The sequence below is a fragment of the Ictidomys tridecemlineatus genome, chromosome 1, assembly GCF_052094955.1.
Source record: "Ictidomys tridecemlineatus isolate mIctTri1 chromosome 1, mIctTri1.hap1, whole genome shotgun sequence".
In the NCBI taxonomy this organism is placed as follows: domain Eukaryota; kingdom Metazoa; phylum Chordata; class Mammalia; order Rodentia; family Sciuridae; genus Ictidomys; species Ictidomys tridecemlineatus.
In genome coordinates, this window is record NC_135477.1 from 158,836,096 (window position 1) to 158,858,826 (window position 22,731).

Below are 22,731 nucleotides of genomic sequence, written 5' to 3' on the forward strand. Positions count from 1 at the left end.
GGACGTAGATGCCTAGGGCCGCGCTGCCTTACGCAAGGTCTGACGTCATGACGTAAGCCTAGCAACAGCGCAGGCTCCCGGCCGAGTCCGTTATGGCCGCAGCCGCCTTGGGGAGGATGAGGGGGGCCTCGCAAGTGAACCAGCTTTCCGGGCCCGGCATTCAGATCCCCGGAGGGCTGGCGTGGATACTGGTCCTCGTGCTCCTGCTGGCGTCCGCCATGTCCACTGGTAAACGGGGCGCGACGGCAGGGCGGGTGAGGGAAGGAGGTGAGGGCCTGGGCGCGGGTCTGGAGACAGACTGGGCCAGGGGAAAGGGCGCTTCCGAGTGTCCAGAGCAGACGGCATCTAGTTGGGGCAGAGTCTGCCCAGCGTAGAAGGGGGCACATGGTGGGGTCCAAGACGGTGGAGTCTTCCAGGGCCTCAGAAGTGCGGCTGAGAGATGCAGACGCCCGGGAGCTGGGAAAAGAGTGTAGATGGGCGGGGAGCGGGGGAGTGGTGGTGTGGTTCACAGTCTTGAAGAATGGACTGTCACAAGGTGTGGCGACTGTCGGGTTTCCACAGTTTTTTGGAATGGGGAGTTAGGGTCTCGAAAGGGGGTCGGAGGTGACAGGGGCTCGGGGTTGCGGGGTGTAGTGTCTATGGAGGGTCCCAAAGTGTGTGTGTGTAGGAGGGCGGGGCGGGGACCTAGCAGGGTCTTGGAAGGAAAATCTCCCCTTTCCCGCCCCCCCCCTCCGCCACCCCATGAGTGAGGTCGGTAGTAAAGACCGAGGTGGGCAGGATCAGTGACCCAGTGACTGGACGAACTGAACTGAGTGAATGTTTGAGAGAGAGAGAGAGAGAGATAGAGCACGAGCGAGAGAGCGAGAGAGCGCGCGAGCTCGAGAGCAAGTGCTGCTTTCGGGTACTGGTGCATTTCTGAGGTCCTGGTGCATTGGTGAATAGCTAGCGTATGGCGCTTGGGCCCTTGAGGAGCCTGGGAGAAGTAGTTTGGGAACCCGGCGCCGTGGCGCATGCCTGTAATCTCAGTGGCTCAGGAGGCTGATGCAGGAGGATCACAAGTTCAAAGGCAGCCTTAGCAAAAGCGAGGCACTAAGCAACTCAGTGAGACCCTTCTCTAAATAAAATACAAAATAGGGCTGGAGATGTGGCTCAGTCCTTGAGTTCAATCCCCAGTACCAAAAAAAAAAAAAAAAAAAAAAAAGATAAAAAGATTATTTGTAAACTGTAGTCCCCTTCTCTGTATCTTGGGTTATTCAGGACAACACTGCCTCAATTTAATGGCAATTAAATTTAACCCAATGGCAATTTAACCCTAACCCTAACCCTAACCCTTACAAGGTACATTACTGTAAATCAAGATAAGATTGAGACTTAGTGGGGAAAAATCCACTAGTAAGAATTTAGAATGATTTAGCAGTATCTTGTTCAGTAGTCTCGATTTTCTTTCAGTCCAAGACACAGTCCTTTTCTTCCAATGTCTTTTTTTTTTTTGAGTTTTCAGATGAAAAATAGTGTGAAAAAATGTTTTACCCTCTTATTGGAAGCCTGGTACCTCGCCATGTGGGAGGCAGCAAGGGGCTTGCCCTGGCCCTCTTGAGCACCTTGTTAGAGGAAGTTATGCCAGTGGGGGGCGCCCTTAAAGAGAACTGTGGAACTCCTATCTTTTTTTTCTCTCTCTTTCACTTCCCTGGCATGAGGTAAATGGGCCTCCTCAACCACACCCCCTCCATGATGCTGTATAGATTTATTCCTTTGCCAATCGTGAACATCCAGCCATACATTTTACTACAGTGCTTTGGGTACATATTTCCTCAAAAACACTGAAGGCAGTACAATACATTGCCTTCCCAGAGTTGTTTGCAAGTCTGAGGGGAAGGACTGTGGTCAATGTGATCCATTTTCCCAAGGCCCTTTCATCATTAGTAAAATGTAATGAGGATTTCCCTGGTTAATGTTGGTGTTTCTGTTCCTAAAGTATTCGAGTAGCATAATTGTTTGGATCATTTGATTATCTTAGAACAAAATGACATTTAAATATCTGTATTTCCAGCTGGAATGATTAAGAAGTCTGTATAGCTAGGAAGTAGTTACAGAAATAGATTTTTTGGTTGAAAATCTTGTGTTGGGGGAGAGGGCAAATGAGGGGGACTGTGAAGTATTAAGGTGTCCTTTTGTCTCTGTTTTTATTTCTTAGAGTACTTAAATATTGCTGTAACCATATTGAAGATTTTAGGGAATCTTTATCTTTTAAAATTGTCTTTATTTATACCTATTTTGAATGTTATAAATTCAGATTATTTCCTACTGAAAATAACTTTAATGAAAATGAACATAGGTGTTTTTTTTTATAGAAGCTCCATTGCAGTAGTGTAGCATTTATAAAGTTTGGGGTAATGTAAGTATTTTTTTGCAAGCATGCCTTATGTGGAATAATGTCAATGTAATCACTCTTATAATAAGAAAATTTAAATCTAGAATGTGTTGGGTTTCAAATTTCAAATAAGCCTAGAGAAAGTTATCATATTAGGTTTATTTAAATTTGTTTCATAGTAGGTTTCTTAAAATTTCAGTGCTTGGTGTATTCTTGGAAGTGTGTAGGAATTCATAAGTTTTATGTTTTTGTTTTGATAAAATCTAAAAAAAAAAAATACTCATTTTGTATCACTGGATGACCAGCTTATGTTCAAGCCTTGCTGAGCTGTTTCAAAAGTGCCTGCTTTTCTTCATTTGCTATCTTTGTTCCCTAATGATCACCTTAATTTAATCTATAATACATTTATTTATTTTTTTAAACATTTATTTTTTAAAATTGTAGTTGGAAACAATACCTTTATTTTGTTTATTTATCTTTATGTGGTGCTGAGGTTTGAACCCATGGCCTTGCACATGCTAGGGTGAGTGCTCTACTGCTGAGCCACAACCCCAGCCCCAATACATTTAATTTTTAATGCAAGTTTTCTTAAACCAGCATGTGAGTGAGTTCTCAGGGTCTTCTTCATTCTCAAGTTTGAAAAATGCCAATATAATTTTAAGTCATTTTTTTTAAAAAGAAAAAATTAAAGAAGAATTTAAAAAGTCCTATTTTTAAAATGTTAAGTTTTAGCTAAAGAGGTAATACCAATTAGGAAAGGGTAGAAATGGAAGATTTAGACATCTAGAGTAACGTGTATGTTTGTAGAAGCTAAGCAATTAAATCCATAAAGCAGGAGTTGTCTCTGTTCTGAAAACTCTTAATAGCTAACTGGATCAACTTCTCTGATTTGAAGGAGAAGAGGTCAAGGAAGTTGATTTACTTTGGATCAAATGTATCAGATGAATTCTTAGTTATTTTCCTGTGTGGTATTTGTGTATTACTTTTTTTTTTATTTCTTGAACAATACACATGCTGCTCCTACTTGGTGCTAGGTATTGAAGTTACATCATTAGTAAGGGTAATATTAAAGGTATTTTTAGAGCAGGTAGTGTTTCCTGGGCTTTTCAGGAGCAGGGGTAGGTGTAGAGATGCTACTTGGGATGCCATGTGTAGTTGGTGGTGAGAATTGGATGAAGAGCACATTCAATAAACATTAAATGCCTACTACTTGCTAAATAAGTGGTGGGGGTGGAACAGGTAGGGAGATTAGCAAGTGACACTGAGAGTGAGTTAACCAGGCCAGATCTTTTGCACTATTATATAGACTTTGGTTTTTGAGAGAAAGGGAGAGCCCCTGGAGGGTTTTTTAAGTAGAAGAGTGACCTCATCCAATTTAAATTTTTACAGGCTATCTTGTTGAGTGTGGACAGCATGGGTTAGGGTGGAAAGAGCCAGATCAGTTAGGAAGCTGTTGTAATAATCCAGGTGAGGCTTGGAGTAGACAGTAGCAGTGGGCAGGTGAAAAGTCTTCAAATTTTAAAGGTATAGTAACAGATTGGATGTGAGGTGTAAAGAAAATGACAACTCCAGGGTTTTTGGATTGAATAAACAGAATGATGAAGTTCCATTATTTGAGATGGAGACTGTGGGTACAGCAAGGTGGTTTTTTAAAAAATTTTTTTGGAGTGGGGTTTAGATATTCATTTCTTTATTTTTTTTGAGATAATTAGCAGTTGTAAGAAATAATTATAGAGATTTTCCATACCCTTTACTCGGTTTTCTGAAGTTGTAGCATCTTGCAAAACTGTAGTATAATATCACATGCAGGATATTGACATTGATATAGTCAAGATTTCCATTGGCATTTCCAATTAAGGGTATTTCCATAGCCACACTTGTTGCCCTTCTGAGGTCACCCCTCTTCCTTCCTGTTCCACCCTCTCCAGAACTTCTGGCAACCACAAATTTGTTTTCCATTTCCATAATGGTATCATTTTGGGAGTCTTATATAAATGTAATCATGCAGTATATAACCATTGGATTGGCTTTTTTCACTTAGCACAATTCTCTGGAGATTCATCTAGGTTGTAGTATGTGTCAATAGTTTGTTCCTTTTTATTGCTGATTAGTATTCCATAGTATGGATATATTATACTTTAATGATCCATCTGTTGAAGGATGTCTGGTTGTTTCCGGTTTCTGGCTATTATGAATAAAGCTGCTGTAAACATTTGTGTACTGATTTCTGTCTGAACATAAATTTTCATTTTTCTGGAATAAATGCCTTTGCGTATAATTTTGAGTCATATGATAGTTATATATTTAGTTTTTTTTTTTTTTTAAGAAACTGCCAGATTGTTTCTCAGAGCCTCTGTTCTATTTTATATTCACACCAGTAACATATGAGTGATCTGGTTTCTCTGCATCCTCACCACATTTGGTGGTGTTCTTATGTTTCATTTTAGCCATTCTGATAGAGGTGTAGTGATATCTCATTGTAGTTTTGATTTGCATTTTCCTAATGGCTTATTATCTTTTTATATGCTTATTTGCCATCTGTGTATTCTCTTTTGTGAAATGTCTCTTTATGTCTTTTGGCTATTTTGGGACTGGATTGTTTGTTCTAACCCTAAATTTCAAAGATTGTCTTGTATTTTTTCTAAAGGATTCATAGTTTTATATTTCAATATGTGATTTATTTTTAGTTTTAATTTTTGGTGCTGAAGATTGAACTTGTCATACATATCAGGCAGGTGCCCTGCCCTGGAGCTATAGCCTTAGTCCTTTTTAAAAATGTTTTTTTTTGTTTTAAGACAGGGTCTTACTAAGTTGTCCAGGCTAGCCTTGAACTTGCAGTCCTCCTGCCTCTACCTCAGGATACAACACTGTGCCCAGCTATTTTTAGTTAATTTTTGTATCTAAAATGGTAGATTACATTGATTGCTTTAATAATATTGAACCAGTCTTGCATCTCAAGAATAAACTTCATTATTCATGGTCTATACTTTTAATTTTTGTATTCTGGTGGTGCTGAGATGAAACCTAGGGCCTATTTATGCTAAGTATGATCTCTACCATTGAGCTACAGCCCCAGATCTTTTAATTGATTTTTATTGTACTAGACAGCTTCATGTTACTCTAATAAAATACCTGAGGCTATTAACTTATATAGAGTATGGTTTATTTGACTTACGGTTCTGGAGGTTCCATTGGAAGATTGTGTGGTCTTATGGCTTTGGGTCACTGGTGAGGACTGTCATCATAGAGGAAATGTATGGAGGGGCAAAAATCAAACAGGAAGCAGGAAGAGTCAAGGATCCAAAATTCTCCTTTGAGAGCATGCCCCCAATAACCTGAGGATCTTCCACAAGTCTCTACCTGGAGGTTTCACAGCTTCTCAATAGTACAACACTGGTACCCAAACCAAACCGTTAACACATGGGCCTTTGGGCACCATTCAACCTCCAAAATATAGCATTTATATTGCAGATTTTTATTTGCTAATATTTGTTAAGGATTTTTTCATGTATATTCACAAGAGATATCAATCTGTAGTTTCCTTTTTCTGTAAGGTGTTTGGTTTTGGTACCTAGCCAGATTCTTCTTTTATTAATATGTTTTGTCTTTCTTTTTTTGGTTAGCTTTAAAAAATGAATTGAGGGCCTGGGGATGTGGCGCACTCGCCTGGCATGCATGTGGCCCGGGTTTGATCCTTAGCACCATATACAAACAAAGATGTTGTGTCGGCCGAAAACTAAAAAATAAGTAAAAAATTAAAAAAAAAAAGAATTGATAAGTATTTTTTTTTGCAATCTCCTGCCTCAAGCTTCTGAATCATTGGGATTACAGGTGTCTGCCACCTAGCCAGCTTCTTCTTTTATTAATATGTTTTTTTTTCTTTTTTTTTTTTTGGTTAGCTTTATAAAATGAATTGATAATTTTTTTTTTTTTATTCTCTGGAAGAGATTGTGTAGAATTGGTATTGATTCTTGTTTAAATGTGTGGTAGAAATTGATGAAACCATCTGGGCCTAGAGATTTATTTCTTAGGAGCTTTAAGTTAAGAATTCTATTTCCTTAATATTTATAGGGCTAATCAAATGATATATTTCATAGTAGGTGAATTGTGGTAGTTTGTGCTTTCCAAGAATTTTGTCTGTGTCATACAAGTTGTCATATTTATGTGTGTGGTATGATTCATGATTATTTTTCATTTGATTTCTGTTGTATCTGACTTATATCCCTTGTTAATTTCTGATGTTGATAATTTATGTCTTTTTTCTCATTTTATTTTGTCTTTCGTGGTAGGGATTTGTCAGTTTTTCTGATCTTTATCTTTTCAAAGAACCAATTCTTTGTTTCATTGATTTTTAGTATTTTCCTGTTTTCAATTTTATATTATATTTATTATTTGCTTTCTGGATTTTGAGTTTGTCTCTTTTCTTGGTTACTGAGATAGGAGCTTACATGATTGTTTTAAGACAGTCCCTCTTTTATATGCTTTTATTTTTTATATGCTTTTAGTGGTATAAATTTCCTTGTCATTGCTTTAGCTGTATCTCACATACTTTGACATGTTGTATTTTCATTTGCATTCAGCTCAATGCTTTTTTTCCCCTTGAGACTTTCTCTTTGATTTATAAATTATATAGAGGTGTGTTGTTTAAGAAAAGCATTGTGGTTTATGCCTGTAATCTCAGCTACTGGGAAGGCTGATGCAGGTGGATCACAAATTTCAGGCCAGCCTTAGCAAGACCTTATCTCAAAAAAAAAAAAAAAAAAAGTGTGGGGAGCAAAATCATCTGTCATACCAAGAACTAGGAAGATGTCAAGGTATATGAAAAACACAAATCAGTAATGCTAACACAGTTGTGGCTGTGGCTGAGTGGCAGAACCCTTGCCCTCATGAGTTCAATCTCCAGTACTGGCAGAAAAAAAAAAAGTGTATTGTTTAGTTTCCAAATGTTTGAAAAAATTTTCTTTTTCTTTTCCTCCCTTCCTCTCTCCATCTCTTCCTAGTTGAACTGGGGACTGCTTTTCTACTGGTTGACATCCTCAGCCCTTTTAAATTTTGAGACAGGGTCTCAGTCAGTTGATGAGACTCGCTTCAAATTTGCAATCTCCTGCCTCAAGCTCCTGAGTCATTGGGATTACAGGTGTCAGCACCTAGCCAGCTTCTTCTTTTATTAAAATGTTTTGTCTTTTTTTTTTTTTTTTTGTAATACTGGGGATTGAACTCAGGGCCATACACATGCTAAGCCCATGCTCTACCAATTGAGTTACATCCCTAGCCTTAGTATCTGGTTTAACCCTTTTTCTCCTCTCTTTCTAGGTTTTTTCGTTATTGCCCCTCAGGTCTTTGAGGTTTGGTTTATTTTTCTACAGTCTGTTTCTACAGCCTGGATAATTTCTGTTGTTCTTTCAGTTCACTGTTTTTTTTTTTTTTCCTCCTGACTCCCTTCATTCTGCTCTTAAATTCACCTCCTGAACATCTTATTTATTCATTTGATTCTGGGGAGTGAATCTAGGAACAATCTGCCACTGAGCTACATCCCAGCCTTTATTTATTTATTGATTGACTGAGATAGGTTCTTGTTAAGTTGCCTAGGCTGGCCTCTGATTTGGGATCCTCCTGCCTCAGCCTTCTGAGTAACAGGGATTACAGAGTGTACCACTGTGGCTAGCTCTGTTAGCATCTGTTGATTGTGTTTTTCATATAGCTTGACATCTTCCTGGCTCTTGGCATGACAGATGATTTTGGATTGAAACCTGGATTTTTTTGTACTATCCTATGGGACTTATTTAATCTTTCTCTTTCAGTTTTTTTTTTTTTTTGTAACACTGCTGTGGCAGGGGTTGCTGCACACACATTACTGCTGTGTAGGGATACAAATCTTGTTATTTACATTTGCTTGCTGTTGACACCTAAATAGTGGTGGTCTCCTTGTTTTTCTTGGGTGGGGGTAGGATTCTGGCTTCCCTCAGGGTCTGCACTGACATAATTGTGGGGGTGGCCTTGTTATTGTTTGATGATGGTTGAAATCTTGACTGTACATTCGTTCTCTTCTGGCACTGTTCCATTATTCTTTCCTGATCTTTTGACTAGAGAAAGTAGCCTTTTGGGGGACAATTCTGTCTGTACTTGTTTTAGTCAGCTTTTTTGCTGCTGTGACTAAAGGACATGACCAGCACAATTATAGAGGAGGAAGAGATTATTTGAGGGCTCACAGTTTCAGAGGTCTTGGTCCATAGAAGGCTGGCTCCATTTCTTGGAGCTCAATATGAGGCTGAACATCATGGTGGAGTGTGTGGCAGAGAGAAGAGGTTCACATTATGGTGATCAAGAAGCAGAGAGAGAGTCCATTCTCTAGATACAAAATACATACACCAAAGCCATGCTCCAATTCCCACCCCCCTCTAGCCACAACCTACCCTTCAATTAATCCCATTAGGGATTAACTCACTGATTAGGATAAAGCTATAACCCAATCATTTCTCCTCCCATCCTTCTTGTGTTGTCTCACAGATGAGCTTTTGGGGGATACCATATCTAAACCATAACAATACCCCTTCTTGTTTTTAGGTTGCTTGCTTCTTTATCTGCCAGTTTGGGATACATGAGATAAAAAGAAAATTCAGGACTGTGAGTCAACTTTTTCATCACTCTAACAAATACTAGATGTTGAGCTTATAAAAAGAAAAGATTTACTTTGGGTCACAGTTCTAGAAGTTTCAGTTCATGATTGGTTGGCCCCATTGTTTTGGCTCTGTTGTGGCACATCATGGCAGGAGTTCATAGTAAAGCAAAACTGTATACCTCATGGCTGGGAAGCAAAGCTGAGGAGGTAAGGACTGGGGAGAAGGGAAGAGCTTGGCATCTATGATCCCCTTCAAGGGAGCTCCCAGTGATCTGACCTCCCAGTAGGTCCTACGTCTTAAAGTTTCTACCACCTCTCAATACTGCCAAGCTGGGCACCAAGCCTTTAACCTTTGGGGAACATTACAGATCCAAGCTATAGTACCAGGGAAGGCACTACCATGTCATTTCTTAGGTTCTGAGTCTTGTAACTGTCCTGCCTTGTTCTTTCCACCTTTCAGAGTCTTATTACATTATATGTATATAATGTTCAAAGGTTTTAGTGATTCTTAGTGGGAGAAATAGGGAAGAGTACATCTGTCTTCCTGTAAAACAGTGAGAATCCATTTTGAACCTGTTAATTTGAATGTCAGACATCTGAGAGGAGATGTCAAGCAGGCGTATGGGTCCAGAGTTCTGGCAGTTCACAAAAGTTCCCTTCTGATGGCTTCATTTTTCACTGAGAAGTTGGGAAGTGATGTCAGTTGAAAATGAGAGTAACAGAGAAGGTGTTGGAAATTTGATAGAGGAAAATGTGAATTGCATCCTAAGAGGGGAGGAGGGCAAATGGACTAGAAAAATACAGTATATAATATCTTTATATATCTTTAAACATAGATCTGAATTTTTGGTTTTGAATATCAAATGAAAACAGTAGCATGGAAGTATATTTATTTCCAGCCATGTTCAGCTGCTTGATGCCTTGGTGAATTGTCAGAAAGCTTGATTTAATGAGGGGTAGATTTTGCCTCACCAAATGAATGAGTCAAAATGAGTAAGAGGGAAGGGAAGGGGCTGTGGATGTAAGGCAGGGATTGTAATGGCTGATCATCATAGAATTGAATCTTGGTTAAAAAAGCGGAGAGTATGTATTGGTGGGGTTTGGTGGAGGCCAAGGATGGGTGAAAAGTGTGAGGATCAGAGAGTAGTAGTCTTGATGGATTGAGAATACCAGGGGATGAGCTGAAAGGATAGGAGGCTGTGTCAGCAAGTAGAATGCATGAAATAGTTGATGGAAGAGTTGTGATAAGAGATAATGACCATGGACAAGAGAGACTAATGTAAGGAGGGAGGGCTAGCTTATCAGAAGAGGGGAGGTTAAGGATGTTGAAATCAAGACAGGAGTACTTGTCTTGTATTAAATTTTAAGAGCCAGGAGCTGAAATCATTAAAAATTAGAGGACACAACCTGACAAAAGTGAGTGATAGCTGAAGATATGAGACTCACAGCTTGTGGAGCTTATGTAGGGAATGGTCTAATCTGTATGAGGCAGAATCTGTGGTACAAGGATGGTGGGAGAATAAATTATTAATTAAAAGGGTTGTAGGGCTAGTGTGTCTTTAAGGAACAGTTAGGTTTTAGTTATACCAAGAGAATGAAGGATGGAAGGAGAGATCTGCTGAGGATTGTGAATTCTAGAGTGCTCCATGGAGACTTTCTTTATAATCATTCCCCCAGGTATCAGCTTGTGTTCTTTAGACATAAATGAGTATCCAAAAAGTCAGATGTAGAATAACAATTGTTTTGAAAGTCATAGTTAATTATTTGGCTCTCAGTTATTTGAATATTTAATTTTATTTAAAAACATGACTGGCTATACTTTGGGACAAAAGTTAAATGCATTATAGAAATAGTAATGTATAACCTGAACTTAACTAAGTTGAAGTGATGAATGTAAAAATTCTTTTTAGAAGTCCCTGTTTAATAGTTTTTGAATTGTGTACTCTGCCAGAGGTCCTATTTTTCTTTTCTTTCTTTTTTTAAATATATTTTTTAGTTGTAGATGGACACAATATCTTTATTTGTTTATTTTTATGTGGTGCTGGGAATTGAACCCAGGGTCTCACGCATGCAAGACAAGCGCTCTACCACTGAGCTACAGCCTCAGCCCCTGTTTTTCTTTTCTTCTAGTAAACAATTTCAAGGAACCAATAACTGAGAATGCTTTAAGAGAGTTTAATTTTTTATTTTCTTTCTTTATTTTTATTTTTGTAGCACGGGGGGTTGAATCTAGGGCCTCCACACATGTTAGGCAAGTACATGACCACTGAACTATATTCCCATCCCCCTTTTAAAGCTATGCACCCCCCCAAAAAAAACCCCACAAATAACCCAATCAATAAATAGGCCAAGGACATGAACAGACACTTCTCAGAAGATGACATACAATCAATCAACAAATATATGAAAAAATGTTCATCATCTCTAGCTATTAGAGAAATGCAAATCAAAACTCCTCTAAGATATCATCTCACTCCAGTCAGAATGGCAGCTATTATGAAGACAAACAATAATAAGTGATGGCAAGGATGTGGGGGAAAAGGCACACTTGCTGGTGGGACTGCAAATTGGTGCAGCCAATATGGAAAGCAGTATGGAGATTTGTTGGAAAACTGGGAATGGAACCGCCATTTGACCCAGCTATTCTCTTCCTTGGTCTATACCCAAAGGTCTTAAAAACAGCATACTACAGGGACACAGCCACATCAGTGTTTATAGCAGCACAATTCACAATAGCTAACCTGTGGAATCAACCTAGATGCCCTTCAATAGATGAATGGATTAAAAAAATGTGGCATATATACACAATGGAATATTACTCAGCAATAAAAGAGGATAAAATCATGGCATTTGCAGGTAAATGGATGGAGTTGGATAAGATAATGCTAAGTGATTAGCCAATCCCCAAAAAACAAATGCCAAATGTTTTCTCTGATATAAGGAGTCTGACTCATAGTGGAGTAGGGAGGGGGAGCATGGGAGGAAAAGATGAACTATAGATAAGTTGAGGGGTGGGAGGGGAAGTGAGGGGGCAGGGGATTAGCAATGATGGTGGAATGTGATGGGCATCATTATCCAAAGTACATGTATGAAGACATGAATTGGTGTGAACATACTTTATATACAAACAGAGATATGAAAAATTGTGATCTATATGTGTAATAAGAATTGTAATGCATTCCGCTGTCATGTATTTAAAAATTAAAAACAATTAAAAAAAATAAAAATTTTATTTTTAGATAGGGTCTTGTTATGTTGCCCAGGCTAACCTTTAACTTTTCAATCTTCCTGCTTCAGCCTCCTGAGTAGTTGGGATTATAGGTATGTGTCACCATGTCTGGCTACTATCATTTTATTTTTTTTACTTTTTTCTGTGCTGTTGATCCAACCCAGGACCTTGCACATACATACTAGGCAAATGCTCTATAACTGAGTTACATCCATCAGCCCTAATCTTTTTAAAATAATTTATTAAATTATTTTCTTGGGAGACATTATTCATCCTAGCTGAAACCTGCTACATGAAATAGATATCAACTGTGTTAAGTAAACAAATATATTCACATAAAGGATTCGTCTGTACATGCACACATTTGTGAAAGGCCTAGTGTGGCTTGTTTTAATCTTATCCCCATAAAATATTTTATTTTAATTTGATAGGCTTTTAAATATTATCTAAATATATTTATATCCCACAAGCCTTTTTTTTTTTTTAAAAAAAAAAAAAAAGCATAATAGGGCTGGGGATGTGGCTCAAGCGGTAGCGCGCTCGCCTGGCATGCGTGCGGCCCGGGTTCAATCCTCAGCACCACATACAAACAAAGATGTTGTGTCCTCCAAAAACTAAAAAAAATAAATATTAAAATTCTCTCTCTCTCTCTCTTAAAAAAAAAAAAGCATAATAGATGTCCTTGAAGGTCTTCAACAAATTCTACATTTGGTTATGTATTAGAAACACTGGTTAATTTCAACAGGAGGGGCTGGGGAGGTGGCTCAAGCGGTAGCGCGCTCGCCTAGCATGCGTGCGGCCCGGGTTCGATCCTCAGCAGCACCATATACCAACAAAGATGTTGTGTCCGCCGAGAACTAAGAAAAAATAAATAAATGTTAAAATTCTCTCTCTCTCTCTCTGTCCCTCTCTCTCACTCTCTCTTTAAAAAAAAAAAAAATTTCAACAGGAATTCCTCAGTTGAGTCTGCCTCTATTAATACTTCTTGTTATATAGTTACTTACATAAATAATTTTCTAAACCATACTGAGTAGGTAGCACCATAGGGAACTGAGAATTGGGTGTCTATTAGATATCATTTCCTATACCTAGATTGCCTTCTCCAGTCTTTGGAAATACTTTTTGTTTTCTTCTTCTTTTCATACGGGGATTGAATCCAGGGGTATTCACTGAGCTACACTCTCAGGCCTTTTTTTATTTTTAGATAGGGTTTTGCTGAGTTGCTTAGGCCTCACTAAATTGCTGAGGCTGACCTCAAACTTGGGATCCTTTTGCCTCAGCCCCCTGAGACACTGGGATTGCAGGTGTGTGCCACTGCGCCAGGCTTTAAATATTTTTTTTTTGGTGTGTTTGTGAGGTGCTGAACATTGAACCCTGGGCCTCACACATGCTAGGAAAGTGCTGTATCACTGAGTTACAGATCCTGCCCCTTCCCTAGTCATTATCATAGTCTAACAAAGCCGTCACTGAGCTTTCAAGTTCCAGTTTCTAATTTTTGTCCTTTATGACTTTTCCCTTTCTTTCTTCTATGGGTACTTTAAAAACTCTGAATGAGGGAGTCTTCCAGTTCAAGTGTCACTTAGGAATGCTGGAAGCTTGCTTATATCTTCTCTTAAATTAATTATATTACAAGTATTAAGTTTCCAAATTACATATCTTTTTTGTGACCTCTTGACCCACGATTAGCCAGCTTTCTGTTCTGGGGGATAGAGTGGAGCCTGGACAAAGATTACTGAAGTCTAGCTTCTCCATGAATGGAAGATAGCAGGGATGGGTAAGGGCCGTATGTGGACTTTTTCATCTGACCTAAAGTCAGATCCCACTGTTTTCTTTCAGTGGTGGGCTATGCCACAGTGGGTTCATTATGCTACTTAAATTGTTACTACCCAGCAAAGCAATTGTTACCTGATGAATAATTAACTTAAAAGAAATATAACTGATTGCTGGCTATTGAGACTTAATAACTAGTTCTTGAGAGAAAGTTATAAGAATTTAGCAGAGGGTAATGCTTAATTAAAAATCGAACTAAATATTGCTTTTAGCTTGGTAGAGATGAGTTGGAGATTTCAAGGTAATGGCTTTCTTCCTTTATTTCAGCTCCATCACCAACAGATTCACCGGGCCAAACTGTACAAAGCTCACATATTTCTACTTCAAATATGAAAGCTGTAACACAAGAAAACCTGATCAAATCTTCTATTTCCCATATTAGTACCACTCTCCCTCCTGCAACCAGTACAGAGAAAAGTGGAAGAGCATCTGCAGCCCCCCATCCCTCCCCTACCACTTCTCTGTCCCAAGAGGAAGCTGATAACAATGAAGATCCGAGCATAGAGGAGGAGGATCTTCTCGCACTGAATAGTTCTCCATCTACAGCCAAAGACACTATGGACAATGGAGATTATGGAGAATCAGACTATGACTGGACCACCAGCCCCAGGGATGAGTCCGATGAGACTTTAGAAGAAAACAGGGGTTACATGGAAATTGAACAGTCAGTGAAATCTTTTAAGGCCCCATCCTCAAATGTTGAAGAGGAAGACAGCCATTTCTTTTTTCATCTTATTATTTTTGCTTTCTGTATTGCAATTGTTTATGTTACATATCACAATAAAAGGAAGGTAAGTTTGGGGGATTTTTCAGCCTCTCGTTGTGTATTATTAGCTCAATTTTATTTCTTATCAATTATATTTTAGTTTAAATTGGTAAAATATCAAGCTGTCTAATTGATTTGTAAATCTGTGGTGTATTTTAACAAACTACAGACAGAATACTTGTATGTGTTTCTAAAAAAAAAAGTGTCATTATTTCTTAATGAGTAAAACGCAAGGTCAATATTTTTTTTTTGTTTTTTTTTTCCTTTTCAGTACTAGGGATTGAACCCATGGGTGCCATATCACTGAGCCTTATCCCCAGTCCTTTTTATTTTTCATTTTGAGACAGGTACTGGGGATTGAACCCAGGGGTGCTTAACACTGGCCCCTTTAAAAATATTTTATTTAGAGACAGGGTCTTGCTAAGTTGCTTAGGGCCTAAGTTGCTGAGGCTGTCTTTGAATTTGTGAATCTCCTGCCTCAGCCTCTGAAGCTGCTGGGATTATATGTGTGTGCCAAGAGCCTGGCTAAAATGGATTTTTTTTTTTTTTTAAAGAGAGAGAATTTTTTTAATATTTATTTTTTAGTTTTTGGCGGACACAACATCTTTATTTTTCGTGGTGCTGAGGATTGAACCCAGGGCCACACACATGCCAGGCGAGCATGCTACCGCTTGAGCCAAATCCCCAGCCCCTGAAATGGATCTTAATAAGTTACCAGAGCTGGTCTCAAATTTGGGATTTTCCTGCCTCAGCTTCCTGAGTTGTTGTAACATGTTACAAAAAAATTTTTTTAAAAAAAAAATTTTTATGTCGTCATTTAGCATTGATATCTCAGTGTGAGTACTATGATTTTATAATCTTTTTTTTTTAATAGTACTCACACTGGCTCTAAAAGTATTTAATGTTTATTTTAGGAAATTCAGAAAACATGAGTTTAGAAAATAAAATTCAAGCTACTATCCAAGGGTATTAACATTTTGGAATATTTCTGATCTATAAGTGTATATATAATTCATACATACATGTGTATAAATTTTAAATGAATATTATATAGTTTTTTATCTTGCTTTTTGCCTAACAAATCCTGACCATTTTCTATAATATTAATATTCTTTAAAAACATTGTTTGATAGCTGCATAATTGATTCAGCCATTTTCCTATTGGACATTTAGATGATTTCCAATTTTTGGTTCATAAATAATATTGTAACAAACATTTCTATGCTAAAACACTGGCTGGGTGATTTAATGTAAGAGTGTATCTCTGTACCATACAGTCTCATAAAGGCTGAAGAGTTGAGCTTTTCAGAATACTCAGAGAGATCAAACACAGAATTTCCTTTTTAATCAGGAAATCTCAGTTTTTGACTATTGCTTTTAATTCCTGGAAAGTCGTCTTCCTATTCTGAGCTTCATTTTCTTACCCAAAAAATGGCAAAATTGGAGCAGACAATTTAAAAATGCTTATAACTTTGAAAATCAGTTAATCTAATAATAGAAAGTAGCAAAGAAAGCTGATTGTGGTGGTAAATGCCTGTAATTCCAGTGGATGAGGAGGCTGAGGCAGGAGGATTAAAGCCAGCCTCAGCAAAAGAGTGAGGCACTAAGCAACTCAGTGAGACCCCCATCTCTAAATAAAATACAAAATAGGGCTGAGGATGTGGCCAAGTGCCCCAAAGTTTAATCTCTGGTTACCACCCCTACCCCACCCCCCCAGCCCCCCCAAAAGAAAGAAAATACCAAACAAACTAACCCTCGGGTTATTTGTCATTACTGACCTATCACTGGCTTTGAATTTGTAGATAGACAGATTTTTGAATGCTAGTGATATTGTATCCTAATGTTTGGTGTTGGACTATCTTTGTTATAACTCCTAATGGACTTGTGAAAGTAGGCTACTGGGCTCCATCTCAGCTCCTAATTCAGGCTGAAAGTAGAGCCCCAGAATCAGAGTCACTCCTGTGTCCATTAACATCTGAGAAACACTGTCTGACCTTGTTTATAAGATGAAAAAACAAAATAGCCTTTTTTATTATTGATATTTTAGTTTTGGGAACTGAAGAGAGAGAGATTTCACTTGTTATAAAAACTTTTACTATATATTTTTTTTCTCTTTTGTACATCTAATTAATTTTCTTTTTTATTCCAGATTTTCCTCCTAGTTCAAAGCAGGAAATGGCGTGATGGCCTTTGTTCCAAAACAGTGGAATATCATCGTCTAGACCAGAACGTTAATGAGGCCATGCCTTCTCTGAAGATTACCAATGATTATATTTTTTAAAGCACTGTGATTTGAGTTTGCTCATTATATAATTTTATTTGCTTGACTTTTTATATGATATTGTGCAGTTGTTTGCCATAGGCAGTTGGTACTTAAATGAGAGGCGCATTTCTCTCTTTTGCCTTGGTGCTTTGGAAATTGAATGTCACAAACAGGGAGTATATGATTTTTAAATCTACATTTTTAGAGCTGAATTCAATCAGGTGTTGTCTGAAATGTGAGTTAAGCATTACCTTACATTTACACTGGTAGTTTTTGTTATTTTCCATTCATTGTACTTGTTCTGGAAGTAATGCTACTTTTAAAGATCCCAGACTTGTAACTAAATTCTAACATAGTTAGTACTATTGACTTAGAGTCATTCTCTGCCATCCAGGTACTATTTTTTAAAGACACATTACTTTGCAGTCCCAAACCAAAAGGTGCAAGGGTATATGTAATAGTACTTTGTATTCAAGTAACACACTTTTTTCTCTAAAAGAAAATTGCTTTGTGTATTTTAGGCAATTAAAATACAGTTTAAGATAATGAGACTGCTCAATCCCACTAAAGTTTTAGGTAGCATATTAAATGTGTCTAAAAATTCTGGCAGAAGAGACTGAATTTTCAGTGATTGTAGATAAAATATTATATAGATATCATTTTTGGTTTGAATTATTGAATTAAATTGTAGGTAGAAATTGGTAAAATGTTAAATAGACGAAGAATTACTTTTAGTTAGCAGTTGATTGTACCACAGGTTCCTCAAAAATTTCAAGCAGTGGGCAGAGTTTAAAATTATATCATTTGTTCATTTTGGTTTTTATTGTATAGTAAGTTTGAGTAAATTTTAGGGCCCATTATCACTTAAATAAGACTGTATCTCAGTCTTTCAAAATAAAATTATGCCTGAATGAAATTATTTGTAATTATTTGAAATTATTTCTTGTTTGTTTATTTTTTATAGCAACTGGAAGTTATTTACTGTATTTCCTTTGAGTCTGTCTTTCTATCACAAAGAATTGATCAGTATGTAAATAAGTGATTTGAACCATGTTTGACTTACAAGTGTCACTACAACTTTTCAGAAAGAATCACCTCTACTATGTGTTAAACAAGGCCCGGGCGAGCCACAGTCATGTGCTTTGTGTAGAGATGGAAGAAGCAGCACCGTCCATCCTTCCTCTCGGCTGGACACTTGACTGCCCCAATGAGGAAAGGAAGCACAATGGAAATACACCCAAACTGTTTTATTGCAGTAATTTTTTTCATATTTGAAATTGTATTATTTAATATTTTGAATAAGATTTTAAAAAATAAATCCAAGATATAATTCCATGATTTTATAATTGTGTTTCATTTTAGTAGTAATGTGGTGACAGAGGTCAGTGCTGTCTGGGAGAGGAAACAAACTTGATCAGCTTGCTATCATTCCCTCTTAGCTATAGAACTTTGTAAGAATGCTACCTATATTTTAAATCCTTATTTAGCTCCAATTTCCAACAAAATTGAAAATGAAACAAAGTAGGATGGCAAAGGAAAGGACCTGCTCAATGTGCTCTTCCTAGCATCCTGGACTCCCTATTATGGGAGCCTTTTCAACTTGGAGGCTCATCCCCCTTTAATGGATCTAGATCTCCTAGGTACTTCCTGATGTCCCAGTCTTTGCCACTCAAGTTCCAGTGCTGCCTTCAAGCAGCATTTGACTTTTGGAGCTTCAGATTATACATTAATTAAAAATGTTGTTGGAGTCACAGAGGCATCTGCTGGACAAAGGATTGAAGACTCACATTTGAACCTTATAGCATTTATGTATGTTATTCATGTGTGTATGATCTGCTCCCTTCTGGATAGACTAGAAACTATACTCAGTGTTGGTACTGATGGCATAAGTCACCCTTTAGCTCCCATCTGTGTCTTAACTGAAAAGGAATGTATTGAAACTTGAAAGACAGAAATAGACATTTAGCATTTGTACAGGCTGGCATGCAGGCATGTCTCGATGAGGGTTTCTTGATTTTAGGTGTAAACTCAGGATGAGTGTAAGCTCTTTGGGGAGCATGTTGTTTGCCCCAGAGTCTCTTGAGAATAGGAAGTAGCTGTTGCTGTCTTCCTACCCCCAATTCAACACTGTGCCTGGCACTTTCTAAGATATTCAATGCAATGTTTGAGAAGAAAAAGTAGAGCCCAACTCTGCAGAGGATCACATAGTATATAGTTTATGCTAACAAACTGGACACAACGGCTCTTAGGGCTTGAGAGCCAGGATGTAGCCTGTCAGTCATTATCTGCACATCCACATTTCTACTTGAAGCTGAAACCAACACTGGCTATGAATTGTCACCCTTTCCCCCAAATACCAGGTCTTGGTTAGAGCAGTTGCTGCCTGTTGAGGTCAAGGTTGCTGCTGACACAGCTGCCAGGCCTTCTAGCTCTCCGCCCCTGCTGTGTGTGTATGATGATTGCACTTCTGCCTTAGCTGGTTTGCTGCTCTAACAGTTGTCTCTAATGGGTTCTACCTGAAGCTGTTCCATCTTGTCTTCTGAGGGCAAGATGTTTTCCAAGTCAATAGAAGAAAGCTACCCTGAGGTTTGAGGTCTATTTGGCCTGATCCAGCACAGCCTTGGCTGTAATTTTTACAGTAGGATTTTGTTCACCTGTGTTTTCACTTTGGCATGAGGAAGGGAAGTTGCTTGGACAGATTCTGGAATGGAATGAGGACCATTTCTGACTCATATGCCAGGAGCCTGATCTCTCAAGACATTCTGTCTAGGCAGCTTAAGTAACTCAAGGGATTTGATTTTGGATAAGCAACAGCTTCTACTGAATGAGAAGTTTATATCTCTTTCACCTCCTTCTGAAAATAATCCTTGATTTGTTTTCTATCAGTAATGAAGCTCCAGATTTAAAAGCCCTTCGTTCCTACTTAGGAAGTCTTTATCTGTCACTCTAATATCTCTGCAGTGAAACCTTCAACTGCCTAATTTCTCTGCTGGGAACCCCTTTACTTCCTGGATGCCCTCTCTTGCAGGCATGAGGGTTGGGTGTACTGACACCTGAGACCCTTCCATGGGAAGCAGTGTCTTGGAGCGGGTTAGAGCTGTGGTGGGCCCTAGAATCTCAGAGGCCAGGATTCCCATTCTGGGCCTGACCCCAAGGCTCAGAGTCTTCCCCAGGCCATTCTGTGGCCTCTAGAAAGAGGCCAAACATATTTCCTGCCATTTCCTTGGGAGTGAGGAAGGGTCAGGGTTCTCAAGGGATAACAAACATTTTGGGCCTTATTGGGGCTAAAGTTGGCTTGGCCCATGTTGCTTCTACTTGGTCTTTAGAAATACAGACCTAGGGAGAAAAGCAGGGAAAGGATGGGTGTGGAGTAGGGCAGGGGCTGGATGACCTTGATTGAGCTTTTTGTTACTCAGTTCCTACTTTTAAAATTGGTGATTTATGACCTTCCAGGTCTGTTAGGAGGAGTAGATAGTTTTTGTTTTGTTTTGTTTAGATAAGGCTCCAAATTCCCTATTGCTCTAGAACACAAGACAGCTAAAGAAATGTGAGAAGAAAATATTACTAAAGGTCCTCAATAATTTAGGTGTGTTCTCTTTTCCTTCCTTTAAAAATTTCTTTTATTATAATTATGACATAGCACATCATAAGGAAATACATAAAATCAGCTGGGCATTGGTGGCACATGCCTGTAATCCTAGTGACTCAGGAGACTGAGACAGGAGGATTATATGTTCGAAGCTAATCTTTATCAAGACCCTGCTTCAAAACAAAACAAAACAAAACAAAAAAACGATAAAATCAATATACAGCCTAACATTTTATTATGTTATTATAATATATATTTATTATATTATTAAGCAAATACTTGTGTAACTACTGTCTAGGTAGAGAACTGGAACTTTGCTGGTACCCCAAACCCTCTGCCCAAGCACTAAAGCACTATCTTCACCCTGCCTCTACAGGGAGCTATCATTTTTAATTTATGGCAATTACTCCCTTCTATCCACCTCCAACCTTTTTTTTTTCTTTTTGGAAGTTATGGACCAAACTTGGGTGCTTTTGAGCCATAATCCCAGTCCCCCCCTTTTTTTTGAATTTAGGGGTACATGACCCCTTTTTAAAAATATTTTTTAGTTTTAGATGGACCCAATAACTTTATTTATTTATCTTCATGTGGTGCTGAGGATAAAAGCCAGTGCCTCACCCATGCTAGGAGAACACTCTACCACTGATCCACAACCCAAGCCCAATCCCATCACTTAAAAAAAAAAAAATTAAATTTTGAGACAGGCTCTTGCTTAGTTGCTTAGGGTCTCACTAAGTTGCTGAGATTGGCCTCAAACTTGCAGTCTTCCTGCTTCAGAGTTGCATGGCTTACAGGTGTGTGCCACCATGCCCAGCCCTTGTATTTCTTTTTTAGATTTACCATGGAAGTAAATATCTCTAAACCCCATCATCTGGTATAGTTTGTAAATTCTCATAAATTAAATCATGCAGTATGTGTTATGTACTTTTGTACTACTGGCTTCTCTCATTCAACATTAGGATTGTGAGATTCATCATATTAGTTCCATGGGTGGCTGCAGTCCATTTTCTTTGCTGTATTGTATGTGTTGTGAAACATATACTGCCATATGCTTATTTAGTTTACTGTTAATGGACATTTGAATTGTTTCTAGTTTCAAACAATTATGGATAATACTATTAGGAATGTTCTCACATTTTTGTGGCTTTGTAGCCATATACTTAGAAGGTTCAGTTGTTGAATGTATGTGTTCAACTTGAATAGCTAATGCCAAACAATTTTCTAAAATGATTGTAACAACCCCTAGCATTGTATGAGTTTCCTATTGTATTAAAGGGAACAGTGCCTTGCTGAGGCTTGACATTATTCGTATTCTTAATTTCAGCTATTCTGGGGGATAGTGGTTTGACTTTGCTTTTCCTTGATAAATAATCATAGTGATTATTTTTTCATATGTTTATTAGATATTTGGCTGTCCTCTTTTGTGAAATGCTTGTTTGTAATTTATTTTTCTATTGAGGTATATCCCTCCTCCTCTTTTTGTGTGTGGTAGTGCTGGGGATTGAACCCAAGGCCTTGTGCATGCTAGGCAAGCACTCTACCACCAAGCCATATCCCCAGCCCTATCTTTTTCTTACTAGTTTGGGAGAGTCCTTTCTTTTATATATGAACCCTTAGTTGATTGTAATATTATTATTGTTGAGTTTTTATTACTCCTTATTTTTTGGGTGTACTGGCGATTGAATTTAGGGGTACATGACCACTGAACCACATCACCAGCCCTATTTTGTATTTTATTTAGAGACAAGGTCTCACTGAGTTTCTTAGTGTCTTGCTTTTTGCTGAAGTTGGCTTTGAACTTGTGAACTTGTCTCAGCCTCCCGAACCATTGGGATTACAGGCGTGCACCACCATGCCTGGCTTGAGTTTTATTTTTAAGTGGCAAATAATTTTATATATTTATGGTACTATGTAATGTTTTGATATGTTTACCTTGTGAAATGATCAAATTGGGGTAATTGATATTCTATCAACTCATATATTTATCATTTCTTTGAAGTGAGAACATACAAAATGCTCTTATTGTTATTTTGAAATATATAATACATTATTATTAGCTATAGA

At 38.1% G+C, this 22,731-nt stretch overlaps 1 protein-coding gene across 1 annotated transcript; it reads left to right on the top strand.

Moving 5' to 3' along the window:
* Positions 1-42: 42 nt before the first annotated feature.
* On the top strand, positions 43-18,413 carry C1H5orf15 (chromosome 1 C5orf15 homolog). Its single transcript, XM_005335752.4, has 3 exons — positions 43-228; positions 14,317-14,840; positions 16,965-18,413. Exons 1-3 carry the CDS (start codon positions 93-95, stop codon positions 17,094-17,096), a joined length of 792 nt encoding a protein of 263 aa, XP_005335809.1. The 5' UTR covers positions 43-92; the 3' UTR covers positions 17,097-18,413.
* The last annotated feature ends 4,318 nt before the right edge of the window (positions 18,414-22,731 follow it).

What these genes read in the sequence shown, in the direction of transcription:
- C1H5orf15 (XM_005335752.4), top strand. Translation starts at nt 93, where the DNA reads ATGGCCGCAGCCGCCTTGGGGAGGATGAGGGGGGCCTCGCAAGTGAAC. An exon ending in GGCGTCCGCCATGTCCACTG is followed by an intron (nt 229 to 14,316) that starts GTAAACGGGGCG and finishes CCTTTATTTCAG; the next exon opens with CTCCATCACCAACAGATTCA. An exon ending in CATATCACAATAAAAGGAAG is followed by an intron (nt 14,841 to 16,964) that starts GTAAGTTTGGGG and finishes TTTTTATTCCAG; the next exon opens with ATTTTCCTCCTAGTTCAAAG.